At 36.9% G+C, this 12,171-nt stretch overlaps 2 protein-coding genes across 2 annotated transcripts; both read right to left on the bottom strand.

The window, feature by feature from the left end:
* Positions 1–88: 88 nt before the first annotated feature.
* LOC107089276 (peptidyl-prolyl cis-trans isomerase A-like) lies at positions 89–4,591 on the bottom strand. Its single transcript, XM_015381970.1, has 6 exons — positions 4,341–4,591; positions 4,213–4,243; positions 4,004–4,092; positions 3,831–3,927; positions 1,787–1,862; positions 89–511 (listed from the first exon to the last, which is right to left on the bottom strand). Exons 1-6 carry the CDS (start codon positions 4,491–4,493, stop codon positions 376–378), a joined length of 582 nt encoding a protein of 193 aa, XP_015237456.1. The 5' UTR covers positions 4,494–4,591; the 3' UTR covers positions 89–375.
* A 3,788-nt stretch (positions 4,592–8,379) lies between these two features.
* On the bottom strand, positions 8,380–11,442 carry LOC107089280. The gene is made up of 2 exons (XM_015381982.1): positions 11,240–11,442; positions 8,380–9,688 (listed from the first exon to the last, which is right to left on the bottom strand). Exons 1-2 carry the CDS (start codon positions 11,328–11,330, stop codon positions 8,658–8,660), a joined length of 1,122 nt encoding a protein of 373 aa, XP_015237468.1. The 5' UTR covers positions 11,331–11,442; the 3' UTR covers positions 8,380–8,657.
* Positions 11,443–12,171: the final 729 nt, after the last annotated feature.

Raw genomic sequence — 12,171 nt, 5'->3', positions numbered from 1 at the left:
AGAAAACATGAAATCAGGTAACTTTGTCTTTTTGATATAAAGCGGTGTTTTTTGGGCCCTTTTTTTTCTTGTGCTGTGGGGGATCTTTTTTAATCAATGATGATCACATGGACAAAAATATGCTTTTCTTTTTTTCAAACCAATGTATGAAATCTTTAATTGACGACTCTTCACAAGTTCCCATTTAAAGGACTTCAGAGGCCCCAAAATAGGAGCCGACAGCATTCAAGTACCACCATATGAAAATGAGAGATCCAGTGATCCATATTTACCACAGCGAGGTAGCTCTTTGCACTGTGAATAAAGAAAGGACTCTTCTGTTAAGATTACAGCAGGAGATGCCACTCTGACAGAACCCACTGTGCACATAGGAGTCTAATCAAGCTCTCCACAGTCTGTGATTGTGATCCTCTTGGAGGTGCGCCCAGACCGGGAACCATAGGATTCCACTTTCTTCACCACGTCCATCCCCTCCTTTACGCTGCCAAAGACAACATGCTTGCCGTCGAGCCTGGGTGAAGAAGAGCTCTGTTTTAACACCTTGAATAGAGAGCCGTGGACGATCACCTGTCTCTGCAGAAAATGTCCATTTAAGCCAAAATTTTGCTTTTATGTTCAGAAAATTCTCTTGAATCATTTAAAGGTTAGTCAGATATCAGGCTTAAAGGCACACCAATGACTTTGTCACCTAAAGAGCTGACGCATATGTGTCATTTTTAATGGGTCCTCAGGCCAATATATAGCGCTTGACACCATCAATGCTATGAGCGAGGCTCCCCTCTTGAAATATTGACTATGTAAGTTGGAAGAGACACACTGTGGTTGGCCAGGTCATGTGACCTGAGAGAGTGCATCGCTTTATGGCCACAGGACCTTATAAAGTCATGGAGCTAAAGGCTTTTGCTCTAATAATTTTCGGTCTGCTCGACTTCTGGTCATTGCTGAGGCAAGGAAAAGGTTTAAACCTTCTAAGGAGGCTAAAAAGAGGAATCGTGAAAAGGATCTTGGAGGAAGAAAAATAAGAGTTGTTCTTGGAATAGAGTTTGTTCGTTGGTGCAGGCTTAAAGAAGAAGCCTGATATAAAACCGATTCTCTTTTCTCAACTTTATTATTAGATTGGTTACACTTTGCTCCTAGTATACAGTCATATATCTTTGTTATTTTTGTAGTAGAAGCAACATACTTGCAGTTACAGCTATTGCGCCCCCCTAGTGGCCAAAAGTTACACAGTGGGCCTTTAAAAGATATGTGAGGTGTAAATTCTTCAATAGAATAAAGGACTGTCCTTGTACTGCTTCGACAGTTAATATAACTAAAAATATAACCATCATGACTGGTTTTTCATCAAAATTTTGGAAAGGTTTTGTGGAAAAAAAAAGAAAAAAAAAAGTGGGACATGTTTTAGGAAAGGAATTTGGTTCAGATATTCAAGTTTATATCTGGGTTGAATCCCAACTGTTCTTATGCAATTTTCAGCACAATCTAGATTTTTAGTTTTGTAAAGGCAGTGAAAGCAATAAACAAATAATAAAATAGAGAAATGATTTATAATCAACTAAAAGGATCAAACCAGAAAACATAATTTCCATGGAAAGTTAAAAGGTGTCTGCACATCAGCATTTTAAAAATTGCCGGTTCTAAAGTCGTAAGAAAAGATAAAGATGATGTGTATGATGTTCTCCAATTCTCAGATCTTTATTGATCTATTACCAAAAATGAAATCAACTTTAAGTGCCCACAATAAAAAAAAAAAATAAAAATAAAAGTCAAACTGTCCTGTACTTACCACTCTGTTTTTGCAGTACAAATGAAGAACTGGGATCCATTGGTGTTGGGTCCAGCATTGGCCATGGACAAAATACCTAAAAACACAGAAAGAGTAAATATTGTGATGAAGGCTAAACAAAAAAGTAGATTATTCTATTAAAGCAAGGTTTTGTTTAAATCGGCTATAATCTGACAGATAACACTAAAGAAGAAACTTGTTTTAAGATGCCAAAGATCTGAAACCATTTGTAGAGAGCTGCCACCTGCTGGACAAAAATAAACATGACCATGTTTAGGATATTGCCTTTCAGGGAAGAAAGTAAACAACTGATCTGTTCAACCCTTAATCATTAAGCAGAATGTGGTTTCTAAATAAAAATGCCCGAGCTGTGATGTAGATGAAAGTGATTGTGTTAGACGCATCATATCGATCACAGAAGTACAAACTGATGAAACATCAAATTAAAGACAAATTGTGTATTATAGGGGAAATATCGTTTTGAAATCAAATCCATACAACATCGCGGTGAAACCATCGATTTACATCCGTAGTGCTCAGAAAACTGTTGACACTCAACAGTGAAGAAACTATATGCTTGTGGAATGTTGAAATCACGCATATTATTGGAAAGTGGAAGGAAAATTTCCATTAGAAAAAAAGCTTTATATGAAAATATAGTATTTGTTTCATTGTTTGCATTGAATCGTTAGTAACGATTAGCTGTTGAGGGTAATTAAGATCAGAGATGAGGGATTTTCACACAAAAAATCAATTCTTTTTGTCCACCAATATTGAGATTTTATTTTGGCTTACCTTTGGGCTAACCACAATAATTTAGATGTTTCCTTCCAGGGTTTGGTTTTTTCATCATTTTGAAAACTTGCTTGTCTAGAGTACATTTATGCATGAATTTATTATTTGTGCTGCATGAATACGTGCTTCTACTGGCGTGCACGGATGTCTGCTCTACCTGTAACTTTCTTTTGGTTTCTGTTTGGCAGCAAACCCACTTTAAGAGCATTACTTCCGCCTAAAGGCTGGGATGAGATCAACTGTTGTTTTCATTAAGTGTGGCTGTGATTTCAAATTTAACTTTTGTTAAATTGCAATTATATTGCAAAAGAAAACATTTGTCCTAATTAAAATGGACATTTAGTGAAATCCACTACCTTTGCATTTGTTGATACTAAGCCCAAAACAAGGTGTATTTTTTAACCATCAAATCTTAAATGTTAAAATGCTCCCCTTACTCGCTCTAATATAGCAGTTTACTCCAATGAAATCTGTCTCAAGACTATAGTTTAGCAGATTTTGGTCAATGCATTTTTTTATTTCTTCAAACTGAACCTGTTAAAACAATCCTTAGATATTACAAAATAATTCTAGGATGTGCAATTTTAAATATTTTTATGGTTATACTGCCTAATTTCAAACATAAAACTTAAACTACAATACAATTTTCAAGCACTTGTCATTTAAACCCAACCACTGCAAGATAACAAAACCACTTTTCTGCTGTTTTTGTATAAAGCAGAGCTCTAGAATATCCAGGGAGGCTTATGATTTTCCAATCTGTACAAAAAACATCAGGTGCCTGCATGCACAAACTTGTGTTTTTCTTCAGAAATACGGGTAAATTGTTGAGCTCAAGATGTAACACGCCAGACGCTTCCAAGAGCACGCTGCTGACGGAAAAGGTTTAAGAAAATCTGGTTGGACTAACTTTGCGCCTGGAGGCGGAGGGACGATTTTAACTCTTTGTGATGAATCTGCTCTTTCTGCAGCCTTTTTATGCATTACACAACCACTACGTATCCTTTTAGAGACACTCCAGCCATGTTATAGCTTCCTGTTTCAGCAATAAGGGGAAATTCTAAGAAGTTAGAGGGATTTTTTGTCCCCAAGTTCTTATTTTTCCTCATAATCATTTTACAAAATAATGGGGAAAGTAAGTTATCCTCTTCAGTTCCATACAAAGATCCCATTGATATTAATTTGCAATTCCTGACTTTGAAAACTGTCAAATAATGGTAAAATATTTTTCCAGAAGAGAAGTTTTTACCAGGCCCAGTGTGCTTCAACTGGAAGTTCTCATCAGGAAATCTCAACCCATAAATGGACTTCCCACCGGTTCCATTGTGGTTGGTGAAGTCTCCACCCTGAGAACAGGCACAAAGAAAGCTGAGCAACTAAACACTGCATATAACAGGGAGATAAAGAGAAGAACAGGCCTACCTGGCACATAAACTGAGGGATGACCCTGTGGAAGCTGGAGCCCTTGTAACCAAAGCCATGTTGTCCTGTACAAAGCGCTCTGAAGTTTTCTGCAGGAAACTTTAACTGTCAGTCACTGGAGTTTTCTTTATTTGACTTTACCATTAGATACCATTATATGTGACAAATCTATGCATGCTTTTAAAAAAATTTTAAAATAAATTTCATACCTGCTGTTTTTGGCACAACATCTGCGTTGAGCTTTAAAAATAAAAATAAAATACAAATTTTTTATCAAACCAAATGACAGTGACAATCTGAAAGTAAATAATAACCCTCAGCTGCTGGAAGCACCTACCTCAAACGTCACTCTGCCCAGAGGCTCGTTATCCGCAGCAATGTCAAAGTAAACCTTCGGGTTTTTATTAGCCGCTGCGGGGCCGCTGCTGTAAAGGCGCGCGGCGGTAAACGCCAGCGAGCAAAACTTTATCCTGTTTGACAAAATCAGCATCTTAAAACAATTCCAACCACTCTGACCCACTGCAATCAGAACAACATGCGAGCTAAAGTCAAACAGTTATATAGCGGCGGTATGGGAATGTCTTCTTCTTTCTTATTATGGCGGATTGCCAACAGCTTAGTGGTGAATATCGCCACCTACTGTACATTGGCGTGTAATTACTTCTTTTTCTTTTTTTATGGCAGTTGGCAAGCAACTTATTGATGTGCATTACCGCCATCTACTGGAATGGAGTCTGGATCTGGACGCCATATATAAATTCTCCCACAAAAAAACTAACCAAAAAATAAAATTAATGTGTAATTACAATAGCTTCCACCAAACAATTTCTCTTTGGTGTTAAATAACTAATGCTTTCCTAATTATACAGATTTTTCCCCATTACTTTACTAGTATTTCTTCCATAATTTGTTATTTTCCTCCTTTCTTCTCTCTTTCTCTAATTTACTCTATTTCACAGTTTACGAAAAATTTTTCCACATTTCCTTCTTCTGCACATCCCTCACATTTATCATTGCTTTTCAGTCCAGTCATTTATGATATGTGATATGTCCTACTCGTAGTATCACTATTGGTACTTCCTCTTTCTATTTCTCTCACTAAAATTCCTTATTAATACACATTTTTTCATTTAATGTACACATCTTCCTCCTTTATCTTGATTCCTTTTTGTTTGCAGCATTTCAGTTTAATTTTACTTGTGATAATAGATTTACCTGTCCCTTTTCCAATCAGAATAGTTATAATTATGTCCAATTTATCTGCAGTGTTGTTGCATTTTACTCCTTTGTTTGCTGAACATAGATACATACAACCCTAGATAAACTATATAAAGTGGTTGGAGTTCTTTTGTCTCCTGCAGGCTGAATACTCTCTGTAACTACTTTTGAGTCAGTCCATACCACCACCCACTTGGTCTAACATCTTTCCTAAGCTTATTATTACTGCCACCATTTCTGCTGTGAAGACTGTAACTGATCTGATAATCACTTGGATAAACATATCTGAAACTATGGTATGTAAATAAATTCCTTTCCCCCACATACCCTATTGTGAATATAAAATCATTTGTGAAAGTCTTAGGGTAAAAGTAGTGGGTTTTTTCTTTTTTTTTCTTTACCCCTTCTTATTGTAGCTTACAAGTGTTCTTCATTTCAAAGACAAAGATTTATTGACTGGATTGTTGAAAAAAACTGAAGTCACCTGCCTCCATCTTGGTACTCCCCATTCTCACTCCCAATTTTCAGCTCCATAAAAATGCCTTTCAATACATCAATAAATTTATATTACATGTACATCCTCAATTTAGCACATCTGGCACATCACCAAGTCATGTGTGTGTATGGGGGTGTGTAATATTCTTAATATCTGACTACAGTATTATTATGCTCCATTAACACACAAATACTGTTATAATGGATTTGTAAAATATGTTATTTAACATAATTTATAGACTTCATACTGACCATGCAATGTGATGTGCCTATTTGTTTTTATTATAAATTACAGTAAACTACTGATGCTATGAAACAGCGCATGTGTTTCAAAGTGATTAATTTATCTATATGAAAGAAAATTGGAAAATCATTGTTCGATGCAGTAGCCGCACATGTATTGTTTAACTTCCAAGCTGTCTAACTAGGGAGTACAAATATGGCGGCCAGTGACTTCACTCCACCCTGTGCTACAAACGCGCTATCAACAATCCAGTGAATACATAGAAATCAGTGGTTCCCTTTTGTCTCAGGAGGAATGGCACTGATTGGATTATAATGGGTTAGTTCCTTTTATAATCCACGTATTTTAGCCAGGTTGCTTATATTTCCACCCAAATCCATTTCTCAGGGGTTTTGACTAACAGTTTAGTTTTGATGTTATATTTTCTTTTTAACTACCTTTTAGTTCTATCTAGTTCATAAATTCTAGGTAAGTCATGATTAGTAAAGCACTAGTGAGTTGTTTTGTTGCCTTTTTATACACATGTGAAGCCCTGTACTGTAGTCTACCTGCTTTGTGTAATTTTGATCTAGCTGCAGCTCCATATATTATGTAACCATACCTAAGGTGGAACACATTAGTACGATAACTCTTCCTTTTTTGTATTCAAGGAAGTGTACATATTAAGTTTATAATAAAAAAAAAAACCATGCATTGCTATATAGTTGTGAATAAACGATATTCTATACAAACTTTGAAAGTCTTTAGTAACTTTTTTTTTCCATCAGAGTCTTCCAGCCTTTTTTATTAAGAGAGTTTGATGATAGAGCTGAGTGAAGTTGGGCTTCTGCTAAATGTACTTGTATTTGTGGATGTAGAATCTGGGCAAGATAATAAGTAGATCAACAATAGTAGATAGATTACTTTTCCATTTTAAAGCATGAAGCCACAGAGGCTCGTCCAGATGTCCCTGGAGTAAGAGCAAATCCAAAAGAGGAGCTGAATCGTTTTTACATGAGAACTACAAAAAAAAAAAAAACCTATACATCAATGTCCCTCTTAGATTTTTTTTGTCATGAAGTGGTTAACAGGATAAAACTTATGGATAATTTTAGAAAAAAAACATCTTATTAAACATCTTTTAGGGACTGTCCAAACTTCCTTAGATGAAATATCAATAGAAGCCCAGAATATTACATTTTATTCAGGTGTGAATTGATAATTAGTTAGAATTTCTGGTTAAGACATCAGTTGGCCATTGCTGTTTAAGACTTGTAGTACCAAGATAATATTTTTCTCCACCCAATTATTCAAATATGGGGATTTGTTTTGTATAAAACATTCTCGTTTCTCCATATATTTCTTGGATGAGAAACTATGGTTATATCGGTGCAGGAATATGGAAAGGTCTCCACAAAACATGACATAAAACCCGGTTGATCAGATCTAATGAGACTTTTCCTTATTCATTGAACTAGCGGGCAAATTATTCAGCAATGCAGTTAAACCACCAAGAGGTGAGACTTGTGGACCGACTGTGGTTAAAAATATATATTTTTTTTCCCTAATAGGTCTGGTTTTATATTCACTTTAAACAGGATTTAATTGGCTGACAGTTCTGACAATGTAAAAATATGTTCCATGCTTCATCTCCTCCAGTCACATTTTCTGGTTTCAATAAAATTAATATGTATTTAAGTTGCCAGAGTCTGAAGATAATGATCCTTTTCCTCATGTTTGTCTCATATCTCCAATTTTCTGTTGCTTTCTGTTAAACAGCTCAGTTTTCCCCTTAAAGGTATAGTGGAGGATGTTCTTTTTCCGGGTGGATCATCAAAATAAGTAGTCGTCCTTATTGTCAATCATTCTGGTAATATGTTTATGTAAGGCGGTCCTACATGCTCGTCCCCATTTTCACTTACCGGTGGTGAGTCTGACATAGTGGAAAAACTGCAAATCTTCTTGACAAATAAGCTAATATGAGTGAAATAAACAGCAACATTTAAACAGTGAGTGCACAAGGAGAAATGGGCTCGTGCACGCTCTCGCATGCGTTTAATAGGTGTTCTCTCTCAGGAGTGGGGACAGGGTTGTATATCAAATGTTTTACTTTGCTAGCTGTCATTTCATTTCCATTACTCATATAACAGGCTGGGATCCAATAAGTGATTAGCACCATTACAATGATTTTATAGAAGTTACCTTAAGTTCTTCACCAATTTTTTTCCTTATAAATGTAAAAAATATAATTTTATTCTATTCAGATTCATCTAAAGCTCCATTCATACGACTTTAGAACAGAAATTGCTCCTGTTATCCTGCGAGATCGCACCACACAAGAGGAGAGACACTAAACCTCTCATTTCTGAGCAGTTGATGAACCCACTCCAAAAAAAGGCAGGAATAAATATTAGGACAAAACAGTTTGAAAAATGGCAACAATTTTATTATCTGTAGTAAAAACCATCCAAGGACATGGACAAACAAATTAATTGGCTGATAGATGAACAATCAAAATAAAGAGAAAGATCTCGGAAAGATGTCATTTTCTGCTCCGAACCGAGCTGGCAATGGGAGAAGTAAAGCCAACCAAAAATATTTTACAAAGAAATCTTTCTTTGAAAAAATAACCTATTTATTCACACCTGTTAAAATGTAAAAAACACACAGTATGAGCGGCAGAAGATAAAAAATAAAAAAATGAATTGCATGCTGGCCTCAATAGCAGATTGGAAAAGTAGACGTTTCTTCTCCGTTTGGATCAAAACGAACATGATAATTAGCCATCAAGCAACAGCAGGTCCAGATCTGGTTCACTGATCCTGCTAAAGTATGAGGAATCGTCAAGTTCAGAAGCTGGTACTCCTTTATCCTTCTAATGATGCACCTTACAAGAGCGTAGAACCTGGCGACATCCTGGGCTCTACCCTGGGTCCAGTTACATTCATCCTCAGAGCTCAGTGGGAATCTGACCAGCCTTGCCCCAACATTTTTAAACAGATCCTCACTGCAAAAGTCTTTGCCTGCTATAACTTCATCACCCGGCTCGAGTAAGTTCAAAATCCCACATCGCCTCGTCATGTCGTCATTGGAGATTGCATCGGGGAATAATTCTGACACGAAGCTGATCAAACCACAGGGAGCCACACCCACCAAAGCTTTAAACGTGGTGCAATTCATCTCACATGACAAAGTGTCGGCAGACATTTTCAATTCTCCAATCTCACATCTGAGCTCAGAGCAGTCTATTATAACCCTTGTGCAGAGGGAGAGCTGCTGTTTTTTCAGAGGCATCATCTGACGGACCTGCGCTCTCGTCATCCAGATCTGTACTGACCCCAGGACAAGATACAAGTAGTTGGACCAGGTGACGATGATCTGAATCACTCTCGAGTAATGGATCCTAAACATCCCTGACAGAATTTGCTCTTTAAGGCCAACAGAAAGGTAGAGGCAGAACATAAAAAACTCGTCGATGAGTGGAAGTTCATGCGGGCATGTTAACTCCTGCTCCACCACTTCTGGAAGACATCCAGCCCTCTTTGCTTTGGACCAGTAAACGTTCATCGATGCAGACGGTTCCACAGAAGCCCAAAAATGAAAGAATATTTCTTTGGATGGAAACCTGGTGAAATATCTGAAGTCATCTTCAGACATACACCATCTCTCACACAGAGGTCCAGTTAGGGCAAGATTTGATACGCTCTTCTGTATTTGCTGTAGTCTCTCCACTGCCCCATCAAGTTCACCTAAACACACAAAAAAAACATGATCATGTGATGTGTTTAAAGTCATCGATGTCCAAGAGGAAATCAAAACAAGATCTGCTCAATTTTGCATTCAGGGAAATAGGTTAAAGAATTACTGCTGGCCAATTCACAAATTGGTTTGATACAGAATTATGTGTTTGAGAGGTTTGTTAAGCTATTAACCACTGGAAGTGCAAATCATTGGTTTATTTAGAAAACTTTCAGGTTCTATCATCCTAGTAAAAGTCTGAACCAATGGACTCTGGGAAAAAAAGATTTATAAAGCTGAGAGCCTGGGGGGAAACATCTGCAAGCTTGGGGTTGGTTTAACAGAAAATCTAAGTAAAATCGCAATATTAGCTAAAAATAATCACAATTTTTGGGGAAATCGATGCTTCCTGGAGAAGTTAGGTGATCCTGGGGCTTAGAATGATTAAAAATTCAAACCTCAGGTCTGTGCCATCATTTCTGGGTTGCCTTAGTTACCCAATTTTGGAGCAAATAGAGCTACTGTGGCTATCAAATGGTAACAGCCTCCCTCCCGTACCTGTCGAGTTTTGGATTTTAAAATAAACAACATCCCATGGGAGCCATTCAAGTACCCCACTAAAGGTCCAGGCACAAGAAATCAAAAACAAACACTTTCAACCGATTCCAAATTACAATAAGGTGATCAGATTTTCACTATGACAAGACAGATCAATGTTTTTTTTTCCTTTGCCACTAAGTAATATTTTTAAACATGCATTATCTAATAGGTTGCATATCTTACTAATGTTTTCAGTATAACAAATATTGAGGAATCTCCTCCTTCCTCGCACCTGAATAACATGAACTTTGTTAAATATGGCAGTCTAAATACATTCTGGTCAGAATTATGCCATACATTATGAAATGCATAGTGGTTCAATGTGGAAATAATTTTCACCCATTCAGACACATTTCTAGGCTAGCATGTTTTAAGTTACAGTACATGAATCACAGCCGTTCTACTTATAAAAAACAAATGAAATATAAAACTTGTATGGTTTCAAAACTAAAGCAGCAAAACCACATAAAAACCATCTGAACTTTTACTTGCAATTAGGTTAATACATCTTTTTAAACAGAGAGAAGCAGGGAGAGCTGCAGATTTAGGGGTGAAACAGATTTACTGGGATATGCAAAATGCAATAAAATATATCTCCAAGTTTACCAGAAAGTTTACAAGAAAAAAAAAAAATATGCTATGCTATATATAAAATGCAGCATATCCATTTTTTTTTCTGGATGGAATTGAAATTGTACTTCTAGGGATGCATGATAAATTAATTTTGGCATTGGAATTTGCTCTTAGGCATCTCTCTAACATCTATAAATATCAGTGGGTTGTGGTCTTGTGTTCTCAAAAATAGGAAAGCATTCTATAAAAAATTAGCGTTTGTGCTCATTTTTGGAAAATTCGCCTAATGTAAGTCCACGGGTCTCCACCATAGTGTCCCCAACAACTTTCATCACTATACTCCCTTGCGGTAACGGTAGCCTGGACAACGCCGGCGGCCCCGTACTGACCTGTGGAGGGACCGCGGCAACCATAGTCGTGATCCCTCAAAACGATAGCAGCCATTTCCGTCTCCACGTCGGCTGCTACTTTCATTGACATTCTCTTATTTACTCGTCTACAATTCTTATATCCATAAAACCCAGAAAAACATCCGGTTGTCTGTAGTTCTTAGCCTCATATCGGGGGAAACAAACCGAGTAGGTAGAGTAGAAGAAGAAGAAGCAGTTTGTTTGGAGTTTTACTGGTGATTTGCAAAGCAACGTAACATTTACTGCCACCTACCGACCAGGAGTCAGAAGAACAGAAGTTTGTACCCCAGATTTTACATTATTTCAATACGGCTAAATAACGCTGTATTATGCTTGAAATAAAAAACTAGCAGCAGTAGTGGAGTTTGGAGATGCAATCCACTTCTTAAATCTATCTTTGCTCTCTTTTAATTTATCCAGAAGTTCTACAATCGCATTTTTTCTCTCACTCCCAACTTTGTGATCGGCTGCATATTTAGCCGTCCCTGGAAATGCCTTTCCAAATTACTATTTTTATTATTTGAAAAATTCTCGTACCAAAACAAAAATGCAGACAAACCTTCCACATTGATAATGAAAGCTAATGATTTTGTCAGTTCTTCTTTGAATCCCCTGTTCTCTACAGGTATCTTCCTTTTTTCCCTTTGGGATCCATGGCGCAAGACACACCCGCCGCTTTCTTTGCCTGGCGCCGCGCTGAAACATGTGTTGCAGGCTTTGGCCACTGATCTCTACGGAAGAGGATTAGGGCGACTGTAATAATAAAAAACAGTTAACAGATTTTTCAATTTTATTTCAGTTTAATATGGGAAAAAAGTCAGAACTCTGAGAAAAAAAAAGTCAGAATTCTGAGAAAAAAGTCAGAGTTCTGAGAAAAAAAAGTCAGAGTTCCAGAAAAAAAGTCAGAATTC

This window comes from Cyprinodon variegatus, unplaced genomic scaffold (genome assembly GCF_000732505.1).
Source record: "Cyprinodon variegatus isolate N-32 unplaced genomic scaffold, C_variegatus-1.0 Scaffold12, whole genome shotgun sequence".
Taxonomy (NCBI): domain Eukaryota; kingdom Metazoa; phylum Chordata; class Actinopteri; order Cyprinodontiformes; family Cyprinodontidae; genus Cyprinodon; species Cyprinodon variegatus.
This window is presented reverse-complemented; position numbering and strand designations above follow the sequence as displayed.

What these genes read in the sequence shown, in the direction of transcription:
- LOC107089276 (XM_015381970.1), bottom strand. Translation starts at nt 4,493, where the DNA reads ATGCTGATTTTGTCAAACAGGATAAAGTTTTGCTCGCTGGCGTTTACC. An exon ending in TGTTGTGCCAAAAACAGCAG is followed by an intron (nt 4,093 to 4,212) that starts GTATGAAATTTA and finishes AGTTTCCTGCAG; the next exon opens with AAAACTTCAGAGCGCTTTGT. An exon ending in TCCCTCAGTTTATGTGCCAG is followed by an intron (nt 3,928 to 4,003) that starts GTAGGCCTGTTC and finishes GCCTGTTCTCAG; the next exon opens with GGTGGAGACTTCACCAACCA.
- LOC107089280 (XM_015381982.1), bottom strand. Translation starts at nt 11,330, where the DNA reads ATGTCAATGAAAGTAGCAGCCGACGTGGAGACGGAAATGGCTGCTATC. An exon ending in TTGCCGCGGTCCCTCCACAG is followed by an intron (nt 9,689 to 11,239) that starts GTCAGTACGGGG and finishes TTGTGTGTTTAG; the next exon opens with GTGAACTTGATGGGGCAGTG.